At 38.6% G+C, this 24322-nt stretch overlaps 1 protein-coding gene across 1 annotated transcript; it reads right to left on the bottom strand.

Moving 5' to 3' along the window:
• Positions 1–10487: 10487 nt before the first annotated feature.
• ZPBP2 (zona pellucida binding protein 2) lies at positions 10488–20502 on the bottom strand. The gene is made up of 9 exons (XM_069481343.1): positions 20451–20502; positions 20250–20315; positions 18988–19113; positions 17415–17576; positions 15005–15223; positions 14362–14444; positions 12850–13030; positions 12098–12227; positions 10488–10651 (listed from the first exon to the last, which is right to left on the bottom strand). The coding sequence occupies exons 1-8, from the start codon at positions 20500–20502 to the stop codon at positions 12133–12135; spliced, it is 984 nt and encodes a 327-aa protein (XP_069337444.1). The 3' UTR covers positions 10488–10651; positions 12098–12132.
• Positions 20503–24322: the final 3820 nt, after the last annotated feature.

Genomic DNA, 24322 nt, shown 5'->3' with positions numbered 1-24322 from the left:
CAAACATTTCTCAAATATAAAGCAGAAAGTCAAAGTACTTTGTGACCTCCTCTTCTCTTTCTGGAGACCGGGAGAGGTAAGTGAAGTATTAGGACACTAAAGTAACTTTGCCCTAGGTGATGGCAGGATTAATATTTTCAAATCCAGACAAACTGGGTTTCAGTTTGACCAGCTTCCTGGATTGATGGTTCCAGAAGCCAAGGCCAAGGAAAGTCGGGAGTCTAATAAAAAGGAGACATTCCCCACTGTATTAGACGGTAATGTCAAAGGGCTACGTTGTAATGATTAGGGTGAATCACCCAGGGGAGTGCAGGGAAGACTCTTGGAACTGAGTGAAGAAGAGGTTAACAGAAGGAAAGGAAAAAATTCCTGAGAAATTGTGGCCATGGCCCACTGTTTCCACAGAGCTTAGCCTGCATTTGCATCATCTGAGCATTTCAGGGAATTTCAAATTGTGAACTTGGTTTGTGCGTGTCTTGGATTGATTTTACTCCCAGATGCACGTCAGAAGCAAACAAATCATTTCTGGAGGAAGTCATCTTCCACAAATAATTTTTTAAGGACAATGAGTGATTTCCAGTTAAAAAAAAAACCCAAAGCATTCCAGGAAACACCACTATGAGCAAAAATGAGCAGAAACAACAGACAGTAGAAAAAGATATGTTGAAATTATTAGACTAGATTATAAAAATAGGCTTATTATGTTTAAAGACATGAACTTGAAAATACCAATAACATGCAGAATACTATAAAAGGTGACCTATCATATTTGAAAAAGAATGAAGTAATACTTTTAGAAATTACATTGCTGAGAAGAGAGTTATTGAAATAGAAGAAAAATCAGAAAAAAATTCTCAAAATTGTAGTACAGAGAGACAAAAAGACAGTAACTCTGGAATGAGGTCAAGAATCATGGAGGATAGTGTGACAAGATCTAAAATATGTTCAGTCAGAATTTCAAAAGAAGAAGAGAGTGAGATTAAGGCAGAAACTATTTAAAGAGATAATGGGCAAGAATTTTGCAGAGCTAATTAAAGACAGCAAGGCACAGATTTAGGAAGCTCCTTGAATCCTAAGCAGGATACATAAAAAGAAATCCATAAATAAGGAGAAATCTAGACAAATCATAGTAAAATTGCAGAACAGCAACAAAGATAAAAATCTAAAAGCAGCCAGAGAAAAAGACAGCTTATCTTCAAAGGAGTTATAGTTAGACTGAAAACTGATTTTAAGGGAAGCCATTTGATGGTAAAATTGTAACTTCTGGCCTGGTGTGGTGGCTCACACCTGTAATTCTAGCACTCTGGGAGGCCAAGTTGGGAGGATTGCTTGATCTGAGGAGTTCGAGACCAGCCTGAGTAAGGGCGGGACCCCGTCTCTACTAAAAATAGAAAAAATTAGCTGGGCGTGGTGGCATGCACCTGTAGTCCCAGCTACTCGCAAGGCTGAGGCAGGAAGATTGTTTGAGCTCAGGAGTTTGAGGTTGCAGTGAGCTATGATGGTGACACTGTACTCTAGCCAAGGAACAGAGTGAGACTTTGTCTCAAAAAAAAAAAAAAAAAAACTGAAGTAATGAAGAACAAGGGGTAAATAGGGGTAAATATAGGGTTAAATGTACATGAACAGTAATTGCATATAAAAATAGTATTAACAGTAACTTATAAGTTTAAATACATGGTAACATTAACATAATAATAAAATACAAGGCATGTGAAATATTCTAAGGATTATATTTTGTCTGGTAAGAGAGAAAAGATATTGCTTAATTTTAGACTTTGATAATTTAGTATGCACGCCATATTTTTTTAGGGTAACCACTGAAAGAATAGGAACTAACTAGTGGAGGGAAAATGGAATGATAAAAAAATTATCAACCAAAAACAGGCAAGAAAGGAGAAAAAGAAACTTAGAACAGGAGAAACATAGAAAGTACACAGGAAAATGGTGGAATGAATCCATATGTGTTAGAAATTGTATTAAATGTACATGGGCTAAATGAACAATAAAATGCAAATATTGTCAGATGGATAAATTTATATATTTGATGTTTATGAAACATATCTAAAACACAAGAATATAATATGTTGAAAATAAATGAGTGGAAAAATATTGGATATACAAATACTAACCAAAAGGAAACTGGTGTAGCTATATTATCATTAGGCAAAATAAATTTTAAGGAATAAAGCATTATTGGTGATCACTTTACAATAATAAAAGTTTCAATTCACCAGGAACATATAACAATTAAAATTATTATGCACATAGTAATATAACTTCAAAATATATAAAGCAAACATTGAAAAGCTACAAGGAGACGGTCAAATACACAATCATAGTGAAGATTTTAACACAATTCTCTCAGTAACTGATAGAATAAGCAGCTCAAAATGTTAGTAAGACTATAGATGATTTGAACAACATGATTAGCACATTTGACCTAATGGACATATTTAGAAAGCTGTACCCAACAACTGTAGAATATACACCTGGGACATTTATAAACATCATCCATATGTTGGGCCATAACATAAGTTTCAACATATTCCAAAGGGTTGAAATACATAGCATCTTATGAGACCACAATAAAAGTAAATTATAAATCAATAATAAAAACATTACTAGAATATCACCATGTATTAGGAAGGAAGGCACATACTTTTAAGTAACTCATGAGTCAAGGGAAAAAATCCTAATGTAAATTAAAAGTTTTTTTGGTGTTTTATAATAAAAATGTACATAGAGAATTTGTAGGATTAAGCTAAAGCCTCTTTTTAAGAGGAAAACATGTATTGCCTTAATTGTTTATGTTAGAAAAGAAGAAAGGCTAAAAAAATCAGAGTTAAAAATTCATGTGAAGAAGCTACCAAAAAACAAAACAAAACAAACCCAATAACAAACCCCTCCCCACAAAAACAAAACAAAACAAAACAAAACAGCAAAATAAATCCAAAGAGAAGGAAAAGGGCACAAATTAATAAAATAGGAAACAAAAATTTAAGAGGATCAGCCAGGCACGGTGGCTCATTACCCGTAATCCCAGCACTTTGGGAGGCCGAGGCAGGAGGATCTGCTTGAGGCCAGGAGATCAAGACCAGCTCGGGCAACATAGAAAAACCTCATCTCTACAAAAAATTAAAAATAATTAGCCAGGCATGGCTAGAGTGCAGTGGCACTATTATAGCTTACTACAGCCTCAACCTCTTGGGCTCAAGCCATCCTTCTGCCTCAGCCTCCCGAGTAGCTGGGACTACAGGCATGCACCACCATGCCCAGCTAATTTTTTTTCCATTTTTTTTAAGAGATGGAGTCTCCCTATGGTGTCCAGGCTAGTCTCCAACTTCTGGCCTCAAGCAATCCTCACACATTGGCTTCCCAAAGTGCTGGGATTATAGTGTGAGCCACCGTGCCTGGCTAAGACATGCTTTTAAGAATTTTCCGTCGTAGGATGTTGAAACAGCCAGAAACTGGAAACATCTTGAATGTTCACCAGTAGAATGGATAAACAAACTGTGGTATATTCCTACAATGGAATACTATACAGCAATGGATATAAATGAACTAAAGCTACGTAAGATTAATCTTTTGAAAGATTCAAGGCACAAAAGAATATATTTAATATGATTCTCTCCGTATAATGTTGAAAAACAGAGAAAACTATATTGTTTTGGGATCCATACTTTGGTGATAAGATTCCAAGAAAAGTAAGGAAATAATCATTATGAAATCATCCTCTGGAGAAAAAATGATATGATCAGGGAGAGGCACATCTGAAAGTGGTGGGTTTCAAGGATGCTAGCAATATATTATTTCTTCACCTGGGTAGTGGGTAGCTCAGGTGTTTGATAATTATTTGCTTGTTTTGATATTTTCATGTTGAATGTACCTTTCTGTACCCATGATATAGTTCACAATATTAAAGGATAAAAAAAAAAAGAGAAAGAATGGTGATGTTTAGTGTTTTATTTGACCTTTTTTTGTGTGTGTTGTAGCAGTATAAATCCCTTCTCCATCTGCCTTCTGAAATCTTCCCTCAAGTCTACAACCTAGATCTCCAAAGTACAGAGAGTTGTAAGCTGCCATCTAGGTTACAATGACAGTAGTGTCAGTACAATATTGTGCTGTACTGACAAGAGGGATAAGAAAATTGTCTTTGCCAAAGATATACTGTACTAGAAAATTATGAAGGCTGGGCGCAGTGGCTCACGCCTGTAATCCTAGCACTCTGGGAGGCCGAGGCGGGAGGATCGCTTGAGCTCAGGAGTTTGAGGTTGCTGTGAGCTAGGCTGATGCCACGGCACTCTAGCCTGGGCAACAGAGCAAGACTCTGTCTCAGGAAAGAAAATGATGGAGCCAGGACTAGAATCAGAAAGCCAGGGTCCTTCCGACACTGCAGATGTCTTCCTTGATTGCTTTTTGTCATCAGAGTAGCCATCCCTTGGGAGAGGCTTTAAAAACCATTGGATATTAGGATCAAACAAAGCTGGGCTATAAGGAAACAAGAGGGAGGCACATGCATACCTCCAGCCTCAAGTTTAGTCTTTCCTCTGCATTTAAAAATTTGGTTGACTTCCCTCTAAGTGAGCTACACTCCAGAAAACTCTAGAAATGAGGGAGGGTCCAGGAGTCTAAATTAGAGCTATCAAAGCTGTGTGACCTACATCTGCAGGAAAAGGACTTCAAGCTCCTCTGGAGTAAGATGTGCTTCTCCTACCCTCTGCACCATATGCAACATTTTCTATTCAACGGTTGGTGTTAAAACTACTTTTTTTCTCTTTTTTGTCCCGTTTCCTTATCTTCTTTGTTTTCCAAACAGCTTATTGCTTTTTATTCGCTTCCAGATCCTAGATATCAATGTGTTACTCTGGGATGATCCAAAGTGATAGCATAGTGTCTGTTTATTCAAACTGCACCTCACAGTTGAGCCAATTTCTAGCAGTCGTCACAGAGAATACTAGATCACTCTGGAACTGTACTTTGACACCAACCATGTTTCTACAGCTTCAGGGGCCTTCAGACCTATAAAATTCATTATTGTGCCATAGCTGTCTGAAGTTATATTACTTCCTGGCAGCTACAATTCTCTCAGTGAGAAATACAAAAATTTTTTCTTTGGCTACTTAATTTTCAATTCTGAAAAATGGATCACTGGTGAAATAAGCAACTTGCTACAGTGAGACTCACAAAATAATTTCCACTCTAGGTCACTGACATTTGCACAGACCTGGCAGTGATTATGTTTTTCTGAATTATTATAACTTTAAAAATATTTTTTCTTAAGATCAGGTTTTGGTTTTGACTTGTCAAGATTTTTTCCACTCATAGAGCTAAGGGTAATGATACTAATCTGTCAGTTTGTCTATGCTCTTCCTTCCGAGGGACTGAAGAAGCTTATGAAACAGAAGGAGGAAGAAGGCAAAAAGAACCCTGAGAAACACTTATCAGATGAATAGGCCGAAGGGTAGAGAAAGTGTGCCAAGGGTGATCCCAGTTAAAATGCAAATATGGCAGCAAGCTAAAGAATAAACGGAAACCGGAGGAGGAAAAATAAAATATAAAAGGAGAAAATAGCTTCCTGGCTTAGGAAAAAAGAAATTCATAAACTCAACAGCAGTGCCTACATTCTGTGGGATTTTCTAAGGCAGTGGTCCCCAACCTTTTTGGCAGGGACAGGTTTCATGGAAGACAATTTTTCCATGGGGGTGGGGTGGGGGTTGGGGGCAAGGTGGAGCTCAGGTGGTGACACCAGCGATAGGGAGCAGCTGTAAATACAGATGAACCTTCCCTCGCCTGCTGGTCACCTCCTGCTGTGCGGCATTTCCACGCCCCCCCCCCACCCTCACATTCCTAAGTTTCATGGAAGAAGACAATTTTTCCACATACGGGGTGGGAGGTGGTGGAGGGGAGCGGCAGAGCTCCGTGGCCTGGTCCCTAACAGGCGCTTGGGGACTGCAGTTCTAAGGAGAGGGGAAGAAAAGTCAAAGTAGAATAACATCAGAAAGAAGCAGGTGGCAATCTCGTGGTATGTAATACCATCACTAGTTCACCCTTTGACCTACTCTGTTAGTGTTCCCTCACTGGGAAAATTGGTTAGTTAAAGTGTATATTTTGTTCTATCTTATTTGCCTAACAGGCACCTTGCCATTAAACTGCTTTGTTTGAAGAGCTCAAGTGAAATGTTAGGAATGATTATTACCTGTTAAGATAAAACTTCCTATGAGAGACAGAATAGTTAGTAATTAAGAGCCTAGTTTCTGGAGACATCCAAGGTCAACTCTACCCACTTTCTAGTTGTGTGATTTTGGGCAAATTACTTAACATTATGTGCTCTGTTTTGACATCTATAAAATGTGAATAATAGAGTATCTGCCTTTTGTGATGAATATAAGGACTGCTGAATACATCAGAAACATTCGGAACAGCTCCTGACACACAGTGCTATACGTACATGTGTCAGTTATTATTTGGGAGCACATTTGGCTTTTCCTTTTGAACTCCCTAGGCGTCTGTCTCTTTAGGGTGGTTCTGGTGGTAGTCCTACCTTCATGAAGGAAACATTTAGTTCTTAAGGGGACAGACATTTCCCTTTAGAATCCTAGCATTAAAATATTGATGTTCTCTTTCTCGCTTTTATAAAATTCTTTTTTTTTTTTTTTTGAGACAGAGCCTCACTCTGTTCCCCAGGCTAGAGTGCCGTGGCATCAGCCTAGCTCACAGCAACCTCAAACTCCTGGGCTCAAGCAATCCTCCTACCTCAGTCTCCTGAGTAGCTGGGACTACAAGCATGAGCCACCATGTCCGGCTAATTTTTTTTGGTATATATTTTAGTTGTTTGGCTAATTTCTTTCTAGCTCTTGCTCAGGCTGGTCTTGAACTCCTGAGCTCAAACAATCCACCCGCCTCGGCCTCCCAGAGTGCTAGGATTACAGGCGTGAGCCACCACGCCCGGCCTATAAAATTCTGCTGTTTCAAAATGAGACATGCTACCATAAATCAAAAAGAATAATGCAATAGGCTATCTCAGGATAACCTTCTATTCATTAACCTGTGTGCCTAATTTTTTTATGCTATTAGCATAAAACTATCCAAACCACAGACTCATCCTCAGTGGAACAGACACAGTCTGGATGTGGAGTTGCCTTCCCTGTGCATAACGCTTCAGTCAGCACTGCCGCCCGTGGATTCAGAGAGTGCCTCATCCACCACCATGGCATTCTGCACAGCATTGTGTCTGATCAAGGAACTCACTTGGGTGCAACGGATATGAAGCAATGGGCTCATGACCATGGAATTAGCTGGTCTTACCCCATACCCAATCTCCTAGATGCAACTGGCCTAACTGAAAGGTGAAACGGCTTATTAAAGTTTGTTACAGTGTCTGTTGGGAGACAACACTCTGAAAGGAAGGGGTTCTGTTTTACAGGATGCAGTGTATGTTTTGACTTAGAGACCACAATATAGTGCCATCTCCCTCATAGCCAGAAGAGTCCAGGAATCAGGACCCAGGAATCAAGGGTGGCAGGTGTGGGAGTGGATCCTCTCACTAGTATACCCAATAACCCATTTGCAGAATTTTTGCTTCCTATCCTGGTAACTTGGAGCTCTGCTGCTTGGAGATCTTTGTCCCCAGTAGGGGGATGCTTCCACAAGGGGACACAACAATGGTTCTTCCCTGATTTGTGCTACCTGGACATTTTGGGCTCCTGAACCAACTAGGAAAAAACAGGGGGTTGTTGGGGAGGAGAATGTTAATCTACTGATCACCAAAGGAAAACTGGGTTGCTATACAAGGGAGGCAAGGAAGACTGTCTGGAACCCAGGAGATTCTCCGGAGACCTCTTAGTTCTTCATGCCCAATAGTAAAGGTTAATAGAAAACTACATAGCAACAACAACAACAAAAAAGGAGTAGGGCTGAACAACGAGGACCAAGGACTGAGACTCTTCAGGAATGAAGGTTTCAGTCATTCCACCAGATAAAGAACCCAGAGGGATGCTGAGGTAGAAGGAAGGATCACTTCAGCCCAGGATATGATGACACCATTGCACTCTAGCATGGGCAACAGAATGAGACCCCATCTCTTTTAACAAAAAAAGAAAACCCAGAGCAACTGAAGATCTGGCTGAGGGCAAGAAAAATATGGAATGAGTAGCTGAAGAAGGAAGCCATAGGTATGAACTACAATCTAATGACCAATTACAGAAACAAAGTAGTTTTGCTATATTTTCTCTTTGCTTGCTGTAGTCATACTTTTAATACACTATCATCCTTTTTCTCTCTCCTTCCCATTTTTAGGTATATACACAAGTTGTTGGAAGTTATTTACAATTTAGTTTTAGGCAATAGAATATTTAGTGGGACTGTGTCCGAATTTGAGAAATAACTAACTGACATAAGCAGCAAGAGAAACAATGACTATGTAGCTCCACATTTTTGGGAAATGCCCCAGTTATCAATTTATTGCCTCTTAGCTCCTAAATCATTCTTTTTGATAGCTCTGTGAAAATGGATCTGGGCCTTTTAAGTATTTTTCCTTTGCCAGCTGGCACAATGATAAACTTTGTCAGAAGTGGATGCTGGAGAGACATTGCAGGAAAAAAGGAATTCTCTTCCTGGTTCTGGGTTGTTGCCTCGACAGGCTCTGGTAGCATGTTCAACTTTTCCAGTGTCCATACCCTGCAGTGCATGGTGGCCAGCAACTTCACTGACAACCCCTCCTCCTTCTATGGTCCTGTGGCAGAGTATCTCTAATGAGAAACTTTCCCATGAACAACTTTCCTTGGTACCCTAGAGGATGGGTCTCTGGCAAGTTCCAAAGAGTAAGTTTGGACAGCATCACAGTGACTTTTCTTCCATCTAGTGCCCATGGTTATGTTCTCTTCGACAAGTTGGTGATGCTTTCTTCAACTCAGTCCTAGTGGTTGGTAGTGGCTACTTTTTACATCTGTGATTCTTACATTATTTAGAGTCCTCTTTATATCTTACTAGCCAATTCCTTGTTATTCCAATCCTTTGTTATAGTTAATAATTCATTTTATTAAACTTCCCTTGTTCAAATTACTGTGTTTTCTGTCTCCAGAATAGACCCTGACTGATGCACAAATCTACAATGCTAATAAATGATGAGAAAAATAAATATTGCTATATTAATTTAGCAGAAGAAGAATGGAATGAAATCTTCACAGGTTAACAGACATTTAAAAAATATTGGGTAGATAAAGAAAGTTGCAAAGATACATATGACACTTTTAGTGTTTAAATTAAATGATTAAAAAACTTGGACAGGGCCGGACACAGTGGCTCACGCCTGTAATCCTAGCACTCTGGGAGGCCAAGGCGGGCAGATTGTTTGAGCTCAGGAGTTCAAGACCAGCCTGAGCAAGAGCGAGACCCCGTCTCTACTAAAAATAGAAAGAAACTATATGGACAACTAAAAATATATATAGAAAAAATTAGCCAGGCATGGTGGCGCATGCCTGTAGTCCCAGCTACTCGGGAGGCTGAGGCAGGAGGATCGCTTGAGCCCAGGAGTTTGAGGTTGCTGTGAGCTAGGCTGACGCCACGGCACTCACTCTAGCCCGGGCAACAGAGTGAGACTCTGTCTCAAAAAACAAAACAAAAAAAAAAAAAACCTTGGACAGGAAGGTTACCCACCGATTTCAGACTAGTAATTAAGTCTTGGGGAAGGAAGAAAAATTATGATAGAGAAGAAGTATAAAAAGGCTTTAAATGAACCTGTAATGTTTTACTTTTAAAGATCTGAAGTAAAAAAATAACCTTAAGAGTGTAATGAAAAGGGAATGCAAAAGCCCATAATCTGCAGCTGAAGCAATTTGGCAGAAAAAGGGCAGCTTAAGTCACATTTGAACATCTTCTCTTCTGGACATTCTGAGCAGGTTTACACACAGGTAATGTAAGTACACACATCATGGTAAGAATTTAAGGACAGTCCACCTTGTAGCTGATAAGCAAGCATAAGGTGAGATCACAATGTCCAGTGCCTACACTCAGACTCTTACAAGAGATTTTATTAATCATTGATTAGAAAGGTACATAAATATTAGTCTTTTATTCCCAAATAATACCTCTGATAGGCTTGCTAGTTAAGTTCATAGAGGATAAATGTTTAAGAAATCGTGTTCTTGAAAGTTTATGTGATCAGAGATTTTCTTTTACTTCAGTAAACTAATGCTTTCACATATGACCAGAGAATTTTACTAAATCTAAACTAAGTAAATCCATTAATTTTTTAATTGCTTCATATAGAAGCATCTACAATACCTGAAGATATGGCATCTGCAATTCAAAGCATAATGCTACTAACACCACATACATGCCAAATGATTGCTAAACCAAGCAAACGGAAACCAAATGTTCATTAGTTTATTGCTAATAATCCACCAGTGTTGGAAAATACTCTTGCAGTAGTACAAAGTACAGAATTCTAATCAATAGTGACTCTTCTGGTAGATACGGTCATGTGAAATGTGACTTCTAAGTACTGCAAATGTGCACTTAAAGAATCAAGAGGAAAAGGAGAGGTAGTGTGAGACTCTTTCTGCAGCAAATTGTGGGGATGCTGTCACAACTTCTATTTCCACCGAGTAAGTCAGAAGATGTAACTCTTTTGCCATCTCAGGGCTTTATTTCTCTGTTAATGAGATAAAGAGGACGACATTCATTTAATTTTATTATTGATGGGTTTACCATTTTCAAAATATTAATTCAACACATGTTTTTTCATTCTGCAATGTTATAATATTTAAACAGCTTACCTTGGATGAGGGCTAGGGGATAGGAAATACAATGATATGAATCAAGGTATCGGGGCAAACATTCTTGAAGTTCAAAATATTTTAAACAGCAAACAGAGGCAGACAGAACACTTCCTAACTCACATCCTATGAGGCCAGGATTACTCTAACACTAAAACCAGGTAAAGGCCAGGTGTGGTGGCTCACACCTGTAATCCTAGCACTCTGAGAAGCCGTGGCGGGAGGATCGCTTGAGGTCAGGAGTTCGAGACCAGCCTGAGCAAGAGCGAGACCCCGTCTCTACTAAAAATAGAAAGAAATTATATGGCCAACTAAAAAAATATATAGAAAAAATTAGCCGGGCACGGTGGAACATGCCTGTAGTCCCAGCTACTCGGGAGGCTGAGGCAGTAGGATTGCTTAAGCCCAGGAGTTTGAGGTTGCTGTGAGCTAGGCTGACACCACGGCACTCATTCTAGCCCGGGCAACACAGTGAGACTCTGTCTCAAAAAAAAAAAAGAAAAGAAAATCAGTGGTTGCCAGGGGCTCAGGTGGGAGGGATAAACAGGTGAAGCACAGGAGATTTTTAGGGTGGTGAAACTATTCTGTATGAAACTGAAATGGTGTACACATGTCATCATGCACCTGTCAAAACCCAAAGAACCTCACAACACAAAGAATGAACCCTAATGTAAACTATGAACTACAATTAATAAGAATGTATTGATATTGGTTCATTAATTTTAACAAATGTGCTACACTAACACAAGTGTTAATAATAGGGGAAACTGTGAGAAGGGATGAGGGTACGGGGTGGGGTGCATATAAGGAACTTTATGTATTATCTGCTCCATTATTCTGTAAATCTAAACCTATACTGAAAAAACAAAGTCCATTATTTAAAAAAATAAATTAAAAGCAAACAGACCAAAATAAATAATTTGTTTGGTTCTAATTACAAATAGATGTCTTTATATCATATGAGTGATTTCAAACAAATTAATTTATGGAAAGTATAAAATGTTTATTGTATTATACTTTGTTATTCTTCTAGACCTTAATGTATAGTCTTAGGTACAGAGCAACAGATTCAGTTTGTAAACAACAAAACATATTTCATTAAAAATCATCCACTAATACTTAAAACTTTCTTTGTACATTGGAGATATTGGGTTAAATTCCTTCTTAGAAATGCTATGTCAACTTTTTAAATTTCTAAAATCTGTGTTTTCCAGTGTTTTGGTCTTAAAGATCTTACTTAATGGAACTATCTATGATGCTCTGAGATGTGAACAAATCATTTTATGTCCCCCACCTCCTCAAGTGAGTAACAATGCTTTCACCTCTAGTCTTTATATTGCTGATTTTTGTTTGAAGTTTATGGGCAAGATTTAGCTCCGTAGACATTGACGGAAATGCAGCTCTGACAAATAACAGCAACATCAGGACTAAAAGTCCCAGGACTACAAACCACTGCAGAGGAAAAAACATAGTTGATTATAATTTAGAGGTATTTTATACCTCTATAACTTAGAGGTATTTTATTCCTCTATAACTTAGAGGTATTTTATTCCAATAATATAAATTTTCCTTCACTATCACATCATTTCTGTATTATACTGAGTAACGTTCACCTACTTAAGTTGTGGAAAATTGAGTTTCAAACATTGTAATTTGATGATCTTAAAGACAGGAGAAACTTAGAATCCCATTTTTTCCTTTAGTATCAGCATTTTACAGTATCTTCTATAGTGCCCCATTTATGAGTTCCTATTTCTAATTTTCTAGTTCCTATTTCCTAGTTCTCTGTTTTCTAGGTAGGACCATTCTGTTTTCCTTCATAGCACAGTAGCTTAAGTCAGAACACCACAGAATGTTTTGTAATACAAGAGAGTACATTAGAAAGAATTAATATATGTTAAGATAATTATAGTTAGAAATTTAGGGCTTTGAATTTTTACTTCCCTTTAGCTAAATACAATTTTTTGGTAAGAGCATCAGTGTAAAGATTCAATTCAATTATCCTAAGCTAAGTACTCATTTATTCTTCTGACTACAAGAGCTAAATACTTAGATATTTATAGTTTATAATTACCGCAACAGCTAGCACAATTACTGTGTAGACCTTCATTTTTTCCAAAGCCTGGTCGACAGGCATCCAGACGTTCTACTTGAAAACTGTGGCTCACAAAATGCATAGCTGGTAGAGTTTTATTAAAGCTGTGGGAGAAAATATCTGCTTGGCTCCGAAAAAATTCTTCTATTCGATTTCTTGCCTAAGATTTAAAAATATCAGAGAGGAGTACAATTACTGAACCGTAAACCAAATTTCTCCTCCAGTATCAGAGGCAATAAGCATGCCATACTTTATATAGCAGGTAAATTCCTGAAAAGTTGTATTAATACTAAAATTAGTCTAGCCTTGACCTTATCAACTGTTGTTAATTCATATGTACAATGGTTAAGAACAATTAAATTAAGGTAAAAAAAAAACTTGTCTTGAATTACTTGCAACATACCTGTTTCATATATAGATAACTGGGAGTACATTATTTCCAATTCCATGTGATCATCAAGAAAAAAGAGTCAATCAAGATGGAAAATAAGATTCTTCTCTAATCAGCACTACAAACTAATGATGTAAATTTTATTTTTTGAGCATAGAATAATTAATTTAATAACTAATATTAAATAAAAAATCATGCCTCTTATAAATCATGTACATTAATGGTATGGGCTCAGGAACTAGACCAGGGGAGTGAAGGGATTTTTTTAAGACTATGTCCTTAGTCTCTTAGGATGGCAGAGGAGAGAGCAATTATTATGCCTTGCATAGATATAATTTGGGAAGCACCATTGTTTTAGCCTAGGATGACATGATTGTGAGGTGCTTCTTCAAGCTGCTGTTTAATCATCATTTGGGGAACCAGGGATCCATCCTTCTGTTATAGATAAAATACATAACATTACCTGGAGAGCTATATGATATTCTAGATATACTATTCCAAAATAACACATCTTTAAACAGCGAAGAGTCTTACAATCTCAGTTTAAAAGACTGAAACCAAAAATCAATAATACTTTATATTTAAGTTTTTTTTAAAAAGAATAATTTACACTTAGTCCTTAGAAATGTTTTTATTATTTATAAATATTCACAACATGGAGAAACAGATTTTTTTTTTTTGAGACAGAGTCTCACTCTGTTGCCTGGGCTAGACTGCCATGGCGTCAGCCTCGCTCACGGCAACCTCAAATTCCTGGGCTCAAGTGATCCTCCTGTCTCAGCCTCCCAAGTAGCTGGGACTACAGGCATGCACCACCAGGCCCGGCAAATTTTTTATATATATTTTTAGTTGTCCAGCTAATTTCTTTCTATTTTTTTAGTAGAGATGGGGTCTCGCTCTTGCTCAGGCTAGTCTCGAACTCCTGAGCTCAAACGATCCACCGCCTTGGCCTCCCAGAGTGCTAGGATTACAGGCGTGAGCCACCGCGCCTGGCTGAGAAATAGAGTTTTGAAGAAACTTTTTAATAAAATGATTTATAAAAAATTTTAAATAGCTTTATTGACTACCCAAATACTTCCTCCTTACAATGAAATTCTCACCTGGAGGACATTATGATTAGTGATATCTTCACAGTCAACAGATTGATTGCATGTACCTCTCCACCCTGGTGCAAAAGGATTAACTGGAGTGAAAAAAATGATAGGTTGACAAAAGGATTCTAAAAAGTTCCAAACATTTCAATAAAGCTCCAAATGCTGAGTTCAGTATGCATGCAGGCATGCATTCAATCTAGCTATCTAATCCTCGTAATAAAGTAAGGTACATGATTTGAATAATTTATACATTATGATTTCACTCCATCTGGGGGCTAATGGAAGTAACTACAAGGCTTTAAAATAAATAAATTTGGTTTGGTTACTCCTTTTTATTAAGTTCTCAAAAACACAATTTAAAATTCTACAAGAAATTATAAGTGAAATATATTAGCTCCATATTTAAAAGCTATGTTAATAAAATGATATTGATTTCAAAATGATAATATGTCATATTTGAAGGCAAATAATTAGTGTGTTAATTTCAAAACCATAACTAGGCTATGACCAACTATATACTTTAGTGCTTAACATTTAGGATCTATTATTTATAAGATATCTCATATTAATATGGTAATTAATTTTGTAATCTATCATGGTTCAGGACTAAATTCATAAAATTAAAGAAATGTTAAAAAAAATTTTTTACCTTGAAAGGCTATAAATAGCTCATGTATGAGGCCATGTTCTGGAATTTCAACAGAATGGCATTTATATGATGGTTCTATGACATGGCATGACAAATCATACATTAGATTATCCAAGATTTTCCTCAGCACTCTAAAGAGAAGGTCATTATAGCTTCCTGCACAAGACTTTGTGGTAAAGCGTACAGCCATCTGATAAGAATAATCAGGTTCCCGATAGGCTTAAAAAAAGATGAGGATAAAAACAATTGTGTCTAACAATAATTTCCTCTACCAAACAATTTTCAAATAACATGTAATACTAAATCCCATCAATCTTGCAAATCAGCACAGAAACTTTTACTTATCCAATAAAATGTCTTATCAGTTTGTCCTCACAAAAATATTCAAAACTAGTAACTTTAATGAAAAGTGTTATTTTCATCTGATACATTATCTACCTAGTACAAGAGGTGAAATGGCTTCTGTGGGTTGGCTATATAGATAACAGTATCAAGAAAAAAATAGGACTTTTTGGAGAGGGTCTTAATTTGCAGAAAGTGTCATTTCTGTCAGCACAGTTCAGTGACAGTATCACTAATATGCCTTTATAGAATTCAACATCAGTTTTTTAAATTTCATAATATTATGGGGGTACAAATATTTTGGTTTATATAATGCCTTTGCTTCCCCCAAGCCAGGGCTACAAGCTTGCCCTTCCCCCATATGGTAAACACCACATACATTAGTTGTGAGTCTATCCACTCCCACCATCCCCCTCCAACCTGACTGGCACCCAAATATTACTTCCATGTGAACACCTTAGTGTTGATCAGTTAGTACCAATTTGATGATGAGGACATGTGGTGCTTGTTTTTCCATTCTCGTGATACCTCACTTTGAAGGATGGGCTCAAGCTCCATCCAGGATAATACAAGAGATGCTAGTTCACCATTGTTTTTTGTAGTTGAGTAGTATTCCCTGGTATACATATACCACATTTTATTAATCCACTCATTTACTGATGGGCACTTGGGTTGTTTCCACATCTTTGCAATCATGAATTGTGCTGCCATAAACATTTGAGTGCAGATGTCTTTATTAGAGAATGTCTTTTTTTCCTTTGGGTAGATGCCTAGTAGTGGGATTGCTGGATCAAATGGTATTTCTATTTTTAGCTCTTTGAGATATCTCCAAATTACTTTCCACAGGGGTTGTACTAATTTGCAGTCCCACCAGCAGTGTAAGAGTGTTCGTATCTCTCCACATCCACGCCAGCATTTGTTGTTTTGGGACCTTTTGATAAAGGTCATTCTCATTGGAGTTAGGTGATATCTCACTGTGGTTTTGATTTACATTTCCCTAATGATTAGAGATGTTGAGCACTTTTTTATGTGTTTGCTGGCCATTGTTCTGTCATCTTTTGAAGTTTCGGTTCATGTCTTTTGCCCACTTTTTGATAGGGTTGTTTGATTTTTTCTTGTTAATCCTCATATTGTCATCTAATCTTTTATAAAGCAGACAAAAATAAACATTGGGGAAAAGAATCCCTATTAAATAAACGGTGCTGGGAAAAGTGGATAACCACATGCAGAAAATTGAAACTGGATCTCCACCTCTCACCTCTTACAAAAATCAACTCACGATGGATAATAGACTTAAACCTAAGGTGTAAAACCTTAAGAATTCTAGAAGAAAATGTTGGGAAAACTCCTATAGACATTGGCCTAGGCAAACAATTTATGCAGAAGACCCCCAAAGCAATCACAGTAGCAACAAGAATAAATAATTGGAACCTGATCAAATTAAAAAGCTTCTGTACAGTCAAGGAAACTATCATCAGAGCAAATAGACAATCTATAGAAATGGGAGAAAATATTTGCACGCTATACATCCGATAACGGGCTGATAACAAGGATCTATACAGAAATTAAGAAAATAAACATCAGTTTTTAAATTACCTGTCAAATTGTGATAAAGTAGACTGTGCTTATATATCTAGACAGTGGGAAATGGGGAAACAATTGCCTATAACAGATTCGTTTTCACTAAATGAAGAAACCATACACTAAATTCTGATCCAAACTAAACATCTAAGTTAACACGTACCTAAATTCTTGGCCAGGTGTGGTGGCTTGTGCCTATAATACCAGCACTTTGGGAGGCCAAGGCAGGAGAATTATTGGAGGCTAGGAGTTTGAGACCAGCCTGGGCAACATAGTGAGACTCTGTCTCTACTAACAACCAGAAAAATGTTAAGTGGGCCTGTACTCCTAGCTACCTGGGAGGCTGAGGCAGGATAATCCCTTGAGATCAGAAGTTTGAGATTAAGGTGAGCTATGATCGTTCCACTGCACTCCAGCCTGGGTGACAGAGCAAGACCCTGTCTCTTAAAAAAACAACAACAACAAAAAAAAGTGCTTAAATCCTTACCAAAGATCAGAAAGTCGTATCTCTTTTTCACTGTCTTTTCTTCTTGGGTTTCTGCTTTGACAGTTTTATAAGAAAAAGTACATGTGTAAAGTCCAGACAAAGGCTCCACAAAATCTTTCACTATCAGCTCTCCTGTCTGAGTTATATTTATTCGATGATTTCCTAAACAGAAATAGTAAATTACTTGGCTATTTAACATACAATTCAAACATTATTAATAAATACATACAAAAGTTTAAAAAAATTAATGAACTATCCCAACCTCAAAAATCTAGCAAAATCTTAACTCTGTCATATTACTCTATGGAAAACCACATGAGATAAGCACATTTTTTTTTTTTTTTTTTTTTTGAGACAGAGTGTCGCTTTGTTGCCCTGGCTAGAGTGAGTGCTGTGGCATCAGCCTAGCTCTCAGCAACCTCAAACTCCTGGGCTTAAGCAATCCTACTGCCTCAGCCTCTCGAGTAGCTGGGACTACAGGCATAAACCACCATGCCCGGCTAATTTTTTCTATATATATTTTAGTTGGCCAGATAATCTCTTTCTATTTTTAGTAGAGACGGGGTCTCGCTCTTGCTCAGGCTGGTCTCCAACTCCTGACCTTGAGCGATCCACCCGCCTCGGCCTCCCAGAGTGCTAGGATTACAGGTATGAGCCACCGTGCCTGGCTGATAAGCACATTTTTGAAATATATTTTAATTTTCTTTGATTTGTTTTTTGGCATCAAGTTTCAATTGGTTTATGCCAGTAATTCAGTAAGTGAGAGAACATTGCCCTGTAATGATACGATTTCTTCACGTGACAGAAATTAACCAATAATGCTTAAAGTCCAACTCACTCTTCTAACATCATGAAAAATTACATATTAGATATTTCATCTCCTATTACTGGTGCTACAGGATAAATTTTAGACTTTTTTTTTTTTTTTTGAAACAGTGTCTCGCTCTGTTGCCTGGGCTAGAGTGTAGTGGCATCACCACAGCTCACTACAGCCTCAAACTCCTGTCTCAGCCTCCCAAGTAGCTGGGACTACAAGTATGCACCACCCTGCCTGGCTAATTTTTTATTTTTTGTAGAGACTGGGTCTTGCTATTGCCAGGCTGGTCTTGAACTCCTGGCCTCAAGCGATCCTCCCACCTTGGCCTCCCAAAGTGCTAGGATTACAGGGTAAGCTTGGCCACATTTTAGATTTTATAAAGACTTGTGAATTAATACAGCTCTGGGAAGTAGGGCACAAAAATTACTACTTCAGTTTTTGCATAAGGAGAAAATAAGGCATAGACCAAGATATAACATGATTTGCCTAAGTATGGAGCAAGTGAAACTGCCATTAAAATTAAATTAAATTTCACAGCTTGAGCTACATAGCTAGACCCTGCTTCTACCAAAAGTAGAAAAAGTAGCCAAGAGGCTGAGGCAGGAGGATCGATTGAGCCTAGGCAACAGAGCAAGACCCTGTCTCAAAAAAATAAAAAATTAAAAAAATTTCAATTTGTTCTTTCCAATCAGTGATTGTGCTTTTCTAAAAAAATGTTCACATCATTTAAAAAGGACATATTAAAATCAAACTTACCTGTTAATATATTTTCATTAGGCCCAATCCACGTGTAGGTGGGGTCCACTATTTCTTTCTTAGCATGTTTAACATCCATACAGATAAGGACTGGGGTATCTTGATGTAATTTTACATATATTTTCACTGTGACAAAATAAAATAATGTGTAACTATATTACACAGCAGAATTAAATTAAGAAATACACTCCTACCATTTTGTCCCAAAGATACTAATTAGTTCTTTTTGGATTTCACTATTTTAAAAATCAATACATTTAAAACTTGTGTAAGTTGTGTGTAAAAAAGAAAAGAAAATCAATATATTATTATAACGTCTTGAATCCTAGTGTAAAATCCTTTTTGCTTCTCATAGTAAGTTTTAAAAACTTGAGACTGTTAGACAGTCACTATATTTTTAGTTTTTCTGTGATATTATAGCTTTGTTTATAAAAATGTACACAACACATTTAGAAGTTCATTTTAATGTACAGATTCAGAACTCACTTAGATCATAAAATTTTTGGAAGGGACAGTGGAATAGGGAAACTTGATATTTAACTGTAAATTTCCTCTGTTAGGGACAATAATTAAGCCCATATGGGCATACTAGGAAGATGTTCTGCTATTACCTGTTGTTTCAGATTTCGTATGCTTGGAACCACTGCAGTCCCACAAAATATAAATTGTAAAGCCTACTGAATGCCAGGCTCTGAATACATAAAGATATCTTTCTACAATTTGGTTGGGGGATGGAGAGGATCCAAACATCGAGGGATTCTAACCATGACAAATGATATGAACTGGATCAAAGTTATCTCAAGTTAGCTACGTGACTATTTTCTTTGGGCAGTATGGGAAAATGTCACCTGAGTGATAAATGAACATTTGAGCTGAGCTTTCTAAAGGATGCATAAGAGTTCTAGTTAATAAGGGGAAGGATAAGGCTGTTCCAAACATTGGGACCTCCCCCTCTGAAATCACTTCTCTGAGTGGGCCTCGCATGTTGTGAAGCGGCAAAGAAGCCTGGAAGTGAAGTGGCATCAGAGAATGAGGTCTGGAATGAATCCTAGCTCCTTATGAGCTGTGTGGCTTTAGGCAAGGTCTTACAACGAGGGTCGCTGTAATGAAAAGATGCAACGACCTTTGCAAACTGCCAAGCACCCGGTAGGTGCTCCGTAAACGTCTGCACTCTTCCTTTCCCTCCGTGGGAAGAACCTTAGCAGGCCCACGGCACCTCCGGCTCTTCCGATAGGCCCTGCGCCCGAAGAGGTCCTTATTACCTGGGTGTCCTCGCAGGCCAAACACGAAGCCTTTCTTATAGAATAAGGAAGAACGCTGCCATACAACTGCGGAGGAAAGAAATCACTGACTTTTTAGTTAGACGAGGAGCCAGGGCTCAGAGTGGGGCGGGGCGGGGAGAAGCAGGACAGGGAACCTTGTACTGGGGAAGAGGCCTGGGGACCGGGCGGAAGGAGCCCCACCTCCTGCGAGGTACCAGAGCACGGCGGAAAATAAGACCCACGCTCGCATCATGGCTATTTGGCGTCGCGGGAGGCGTCGAGGGATGCGCTCCTTCTTGCCTCAACCCGAGCCCAACGCCTCCCCATCTCTCCTCCATAGAGCGGAGCAAACCGCCCGGGTCGACCGGCTTACCCGTCGGTCGCTACCGCGGGAGCAGACGCGCCGGAGAGCGCGTGCGCGCGGCCGTCCTCGCGTGCGGGGGCGGGGCGAGGGCGCCCGAGGCGAGCGACGCGCCCCCGCGGGCGTCGTCTTGTAGGCGCTTTGCGCCTGGGGTGTGGCGTCTTGTTCCCGCGTTCGCGGTGGCTTAGTTGTCTTAGTTCTCCGAAGGGAAGAAGAGAGTAAAGGAAAAGAACCCACAGCTTTGCGTTCTGGGGACTCCCTTAGTCTAGGGGCTGAAGAGCCTAATGAGAGAACACTGTGTCCCACAAGAATCGTGGTGGGGTCAGGCGGCTAGGTGACGCGATCACATTAGGAACTGGGGAAGGGAGAAGCTTGTGAGAATTTCCTCCTTACGTGGAGCGTAGAACCCCGCGTGGGAATTTCCTATGCCTTTCTTCTCATGAACTGTGAAACCGTGTGCCCAGTCTCTTTCGAACTCTGACACGCAACTGCATTCTACCCACAAAACCAAGACTAGGAAGACCTACCAGTGCGCCAACAAGAAGCTTCCAGACCTTCCCGCTTTAGAGGAACATTGAATCTTCATTTTCAATTTCAAGTATGAGACGATGTGGAAAGAACCGCAATGCAAATTTATCTAGGCTCGTGAAGTAACCTTACTTTATAAAAATGGGCCCAATCGAAAGGCAAGAAGCCACGATCTGCTGTTCCTGTGGGGATGGGTGATTAGTCAAGATCAGAGAGCTCCAAATGAGATCATTTTTGCAGCTTTCATGGCTCCTTCTTGGCTACTCGTTTGGTGGCCTGAAAGGCCCTATGGGTTGTCTATTTCTTAGCAGCGGGACACTATCCTCAGTAGTGGTTTTGAGTAGGCTGGTAAGTAGAGAGCCCAAGGTTCAGACAGGGTGCAGAATGGTTATTTTGGGTGAGATCAAGAGTTTTCAGTTTTATTTCCTTTGAGCCGAGTCAGTACTTGGGCTATCTCAGATGGTCCAGGAGCAACCTTTGTCAGTAATTTCATTTTTAGTCACTGTTAATTTTACCTATACATCATGTGCCATGAAATGTGATTCAATGAGTCAAACCCACCCATTGTCAGTTACCATGTCTAGATTCATGGTTTAATCTTAACTGTTCCCTTTTTAAGGTGATGATATGAAGACAAATTTAGGCATTATCTTTGATTCCCTATCAAGTTTATCACTTCAGTTTTAGTCAAAGTACGTTATAAATCCAGTGTGTTTTATTGGCTTCCCAGTTATAAGTAATTGATCCTTGTAAATCCTGTGTGGTAAACTTCGAATCCTGTCAGAGGAGACTTTACCAAATGAGCAGTAGTAGTCTGTTGAAAGTATCCATCCACTCTTTTTAAGTGAACTTTTTATTTTAGAAAAGTTTTAGATTTACAGAAAAACTGCAAAGGTAATACAGAGTTCTCATGTACTCCCCCCAGCCAAATTTCCCTATTGTTGTCATCTTACATTGGTATGGTTCACTTCTTGCAATTAATGAACCAGTATTGATACATTACTATTAACTAAAGTCCATACTTTGTTAAGATTTCCTTAGTTTTTATGTAATGTCCTTTTTCCGCTCCAAGATCCCATCTGGGATCACATACTTAGTTGTCATGTCCCCTTAGAGTTCTTTTGGCTGTGTCAGTTTCTCAGACATTTCTTGTTTTTGATGATCTTGACCTGGCCTTAATTGGTCAGGTATTTTGTAAAATGTCTCTCTACTGGGATTTGATGTGTTTCTCATTATTTGACTATGATTATGGGTTTTTGAGAGGAAGACCACAGAGGTAAAGTGGCATTCTCATCACATCATACCAGGGGTACATACTATCCACATGCCTTACCACTGTTGATGTTAACCTTGGTCACCTGGCTGAGGCAGTACGTTTGCCAGGCTTCTCCACTGTAAACTACTCGCCCCCTCCTTCATATTGTACTCTTTGGAAGGAAGTCACTATGTGCAGCCCACACTTAAAGGTGAAGGTTTATGCTCCACCTCCTTGAGGGTGGAGTAGCTGCATAAATTATTTTACCCATCTACTTTTTATCTATCTCCTTAGGTATCACTCTCTGGAGTCTGAAATACTCAGTATTGAACTATGTACAGAGTAGTAACATGTTCCACTGTTAAGCATAAAGAACATTGTAATGGAAGATAAGTGTTCTTCACAACTTTTTAATAACCAAATAACTATGCATCCTCACACCATCCCTGTGAAATTTTACAGTTCCTCTTCTGCTACTTTTGATGTGCTATTTTTGCTTTTAGAAACTAACAAACAACAAATTTCCCCTTTCATAACTAAAATTAGACCTACTGTTTAGAGTATTTTCTCCAAAATTGATATCCTGCAGAACTCCAACTGATATAGCTATTAAGATGATGCTGTGGTACTATGATTTTAATGCCAATGCCAGTTATTTACTCATTTAAATGTACATGTACATATTACATAGACTACCTATACAAAGGTACTATTTAAAATAAACTAAAATTCATAAAATTACAGCATGCATATTTTAACTCCTAAGTGTGGGTTTCTTCTGATATGGTCAGCTGATCCACAAACCCTTAACCTTATGTCACAAATATATTTGTATACACTGGTAATTTTCTAACAAGGGTGACAATGGCCTTTTTGACAATCATTCTTATATTTTCCACTTCAACGCACTGGGTATCTTTAAAAGGACACACCTAAGCCAGGACTGGTGGCACGTACCTGTAGTCCCAGCACTTTGGAAGGCCAAGGTGGGAGGATCCCTTGAGCCCAGGAGTTTGAGGCTGCAGTGAGCTATGATCAGGCCTCTGCATTCCAGCCTGGGTGATAGAGTGAGAGAGATGCTGTCTCAAAAAAAAAAAAAAAAAGACAAAAGACTCGTCTGAAAAATGTCCCTTAGATCTCAGTGTGAAAAAAAAATTCTGCTTTGAAAAACTGTTTTGTGGTCACTTCCACTTTCCTATCCCTACAGTCAAATGTGTGCTTTACCTCTATAAAGTGGAGAAGATGTTGGGAAAAGATGTTGACTGGTACATCTCTGTGTACTAACACTTTTAAGTTAATTTTACGATCTTACCACCCCCACCCTTTAGCTCTACTTTGTTTACTTGCTTTTCTGATATATAATAAATGCATTTTTATGAGATGTCCTATTTGGAAGAAGGCAGTGTAGTAAAAAAAACACACGCTGTTAAATACTCTGTATACAGCGAGTAGTATGTTGTGAGTGGTGACAAATAAACCAAGTAGTTCCCAGAGAGAAAACAAAAGTGAGAGAATTGCTTCTAAAAATTAAAAAGTTGAGTTGATAAAAGTGCCATTTGAACTTTCTGAAGTTCCAGATTGGACCAAAAACTTTTATCATGCGAAATGAAAAACTGAGGAAGGGAAAAGAAAACAAATAATACCTCGAATAAAGTGAGTTGATGGTTTTCATGGTTATCATCCCCAAATCTAGACAAAAAGTTCCTCATCTTTGAAGTTGAGCTTGCCAAGACGGCAATGCAGACTCCCTCCCTCCCCCACACCCCCGCCGCCAACACACACACACACACACACACACACACACACATATGTGATACCACTCTCTTATCCATTATCCTGCTGAAATAGACATTTTGGAACAATTTACTGATGCACCATTTCCATCGGGGTTCCTGACATTCAAAAGGTGGCTGGAGGCGCGCAACCTGC

Source organism: Eulemur rufifrons, chromosome 9 (genome assembly GCF_041146395.1).
Source record: "Eulemur rufifrons isolate Redbay chromosome 9, OSU_ERuf_1, whole genome shotgun sequence".
In the NCBI taxonomy this organism is placed as follows: Eukaryota; Metazoa; Chordata; class Mammalia; order Primates; family Lemuridae; genus Eulemur; species Eulemur rufifrons.
Note: the sequence above shows the minus strand (reverse complement) of the source record. Positions and strands in the feature narration are given on the sequence as shown.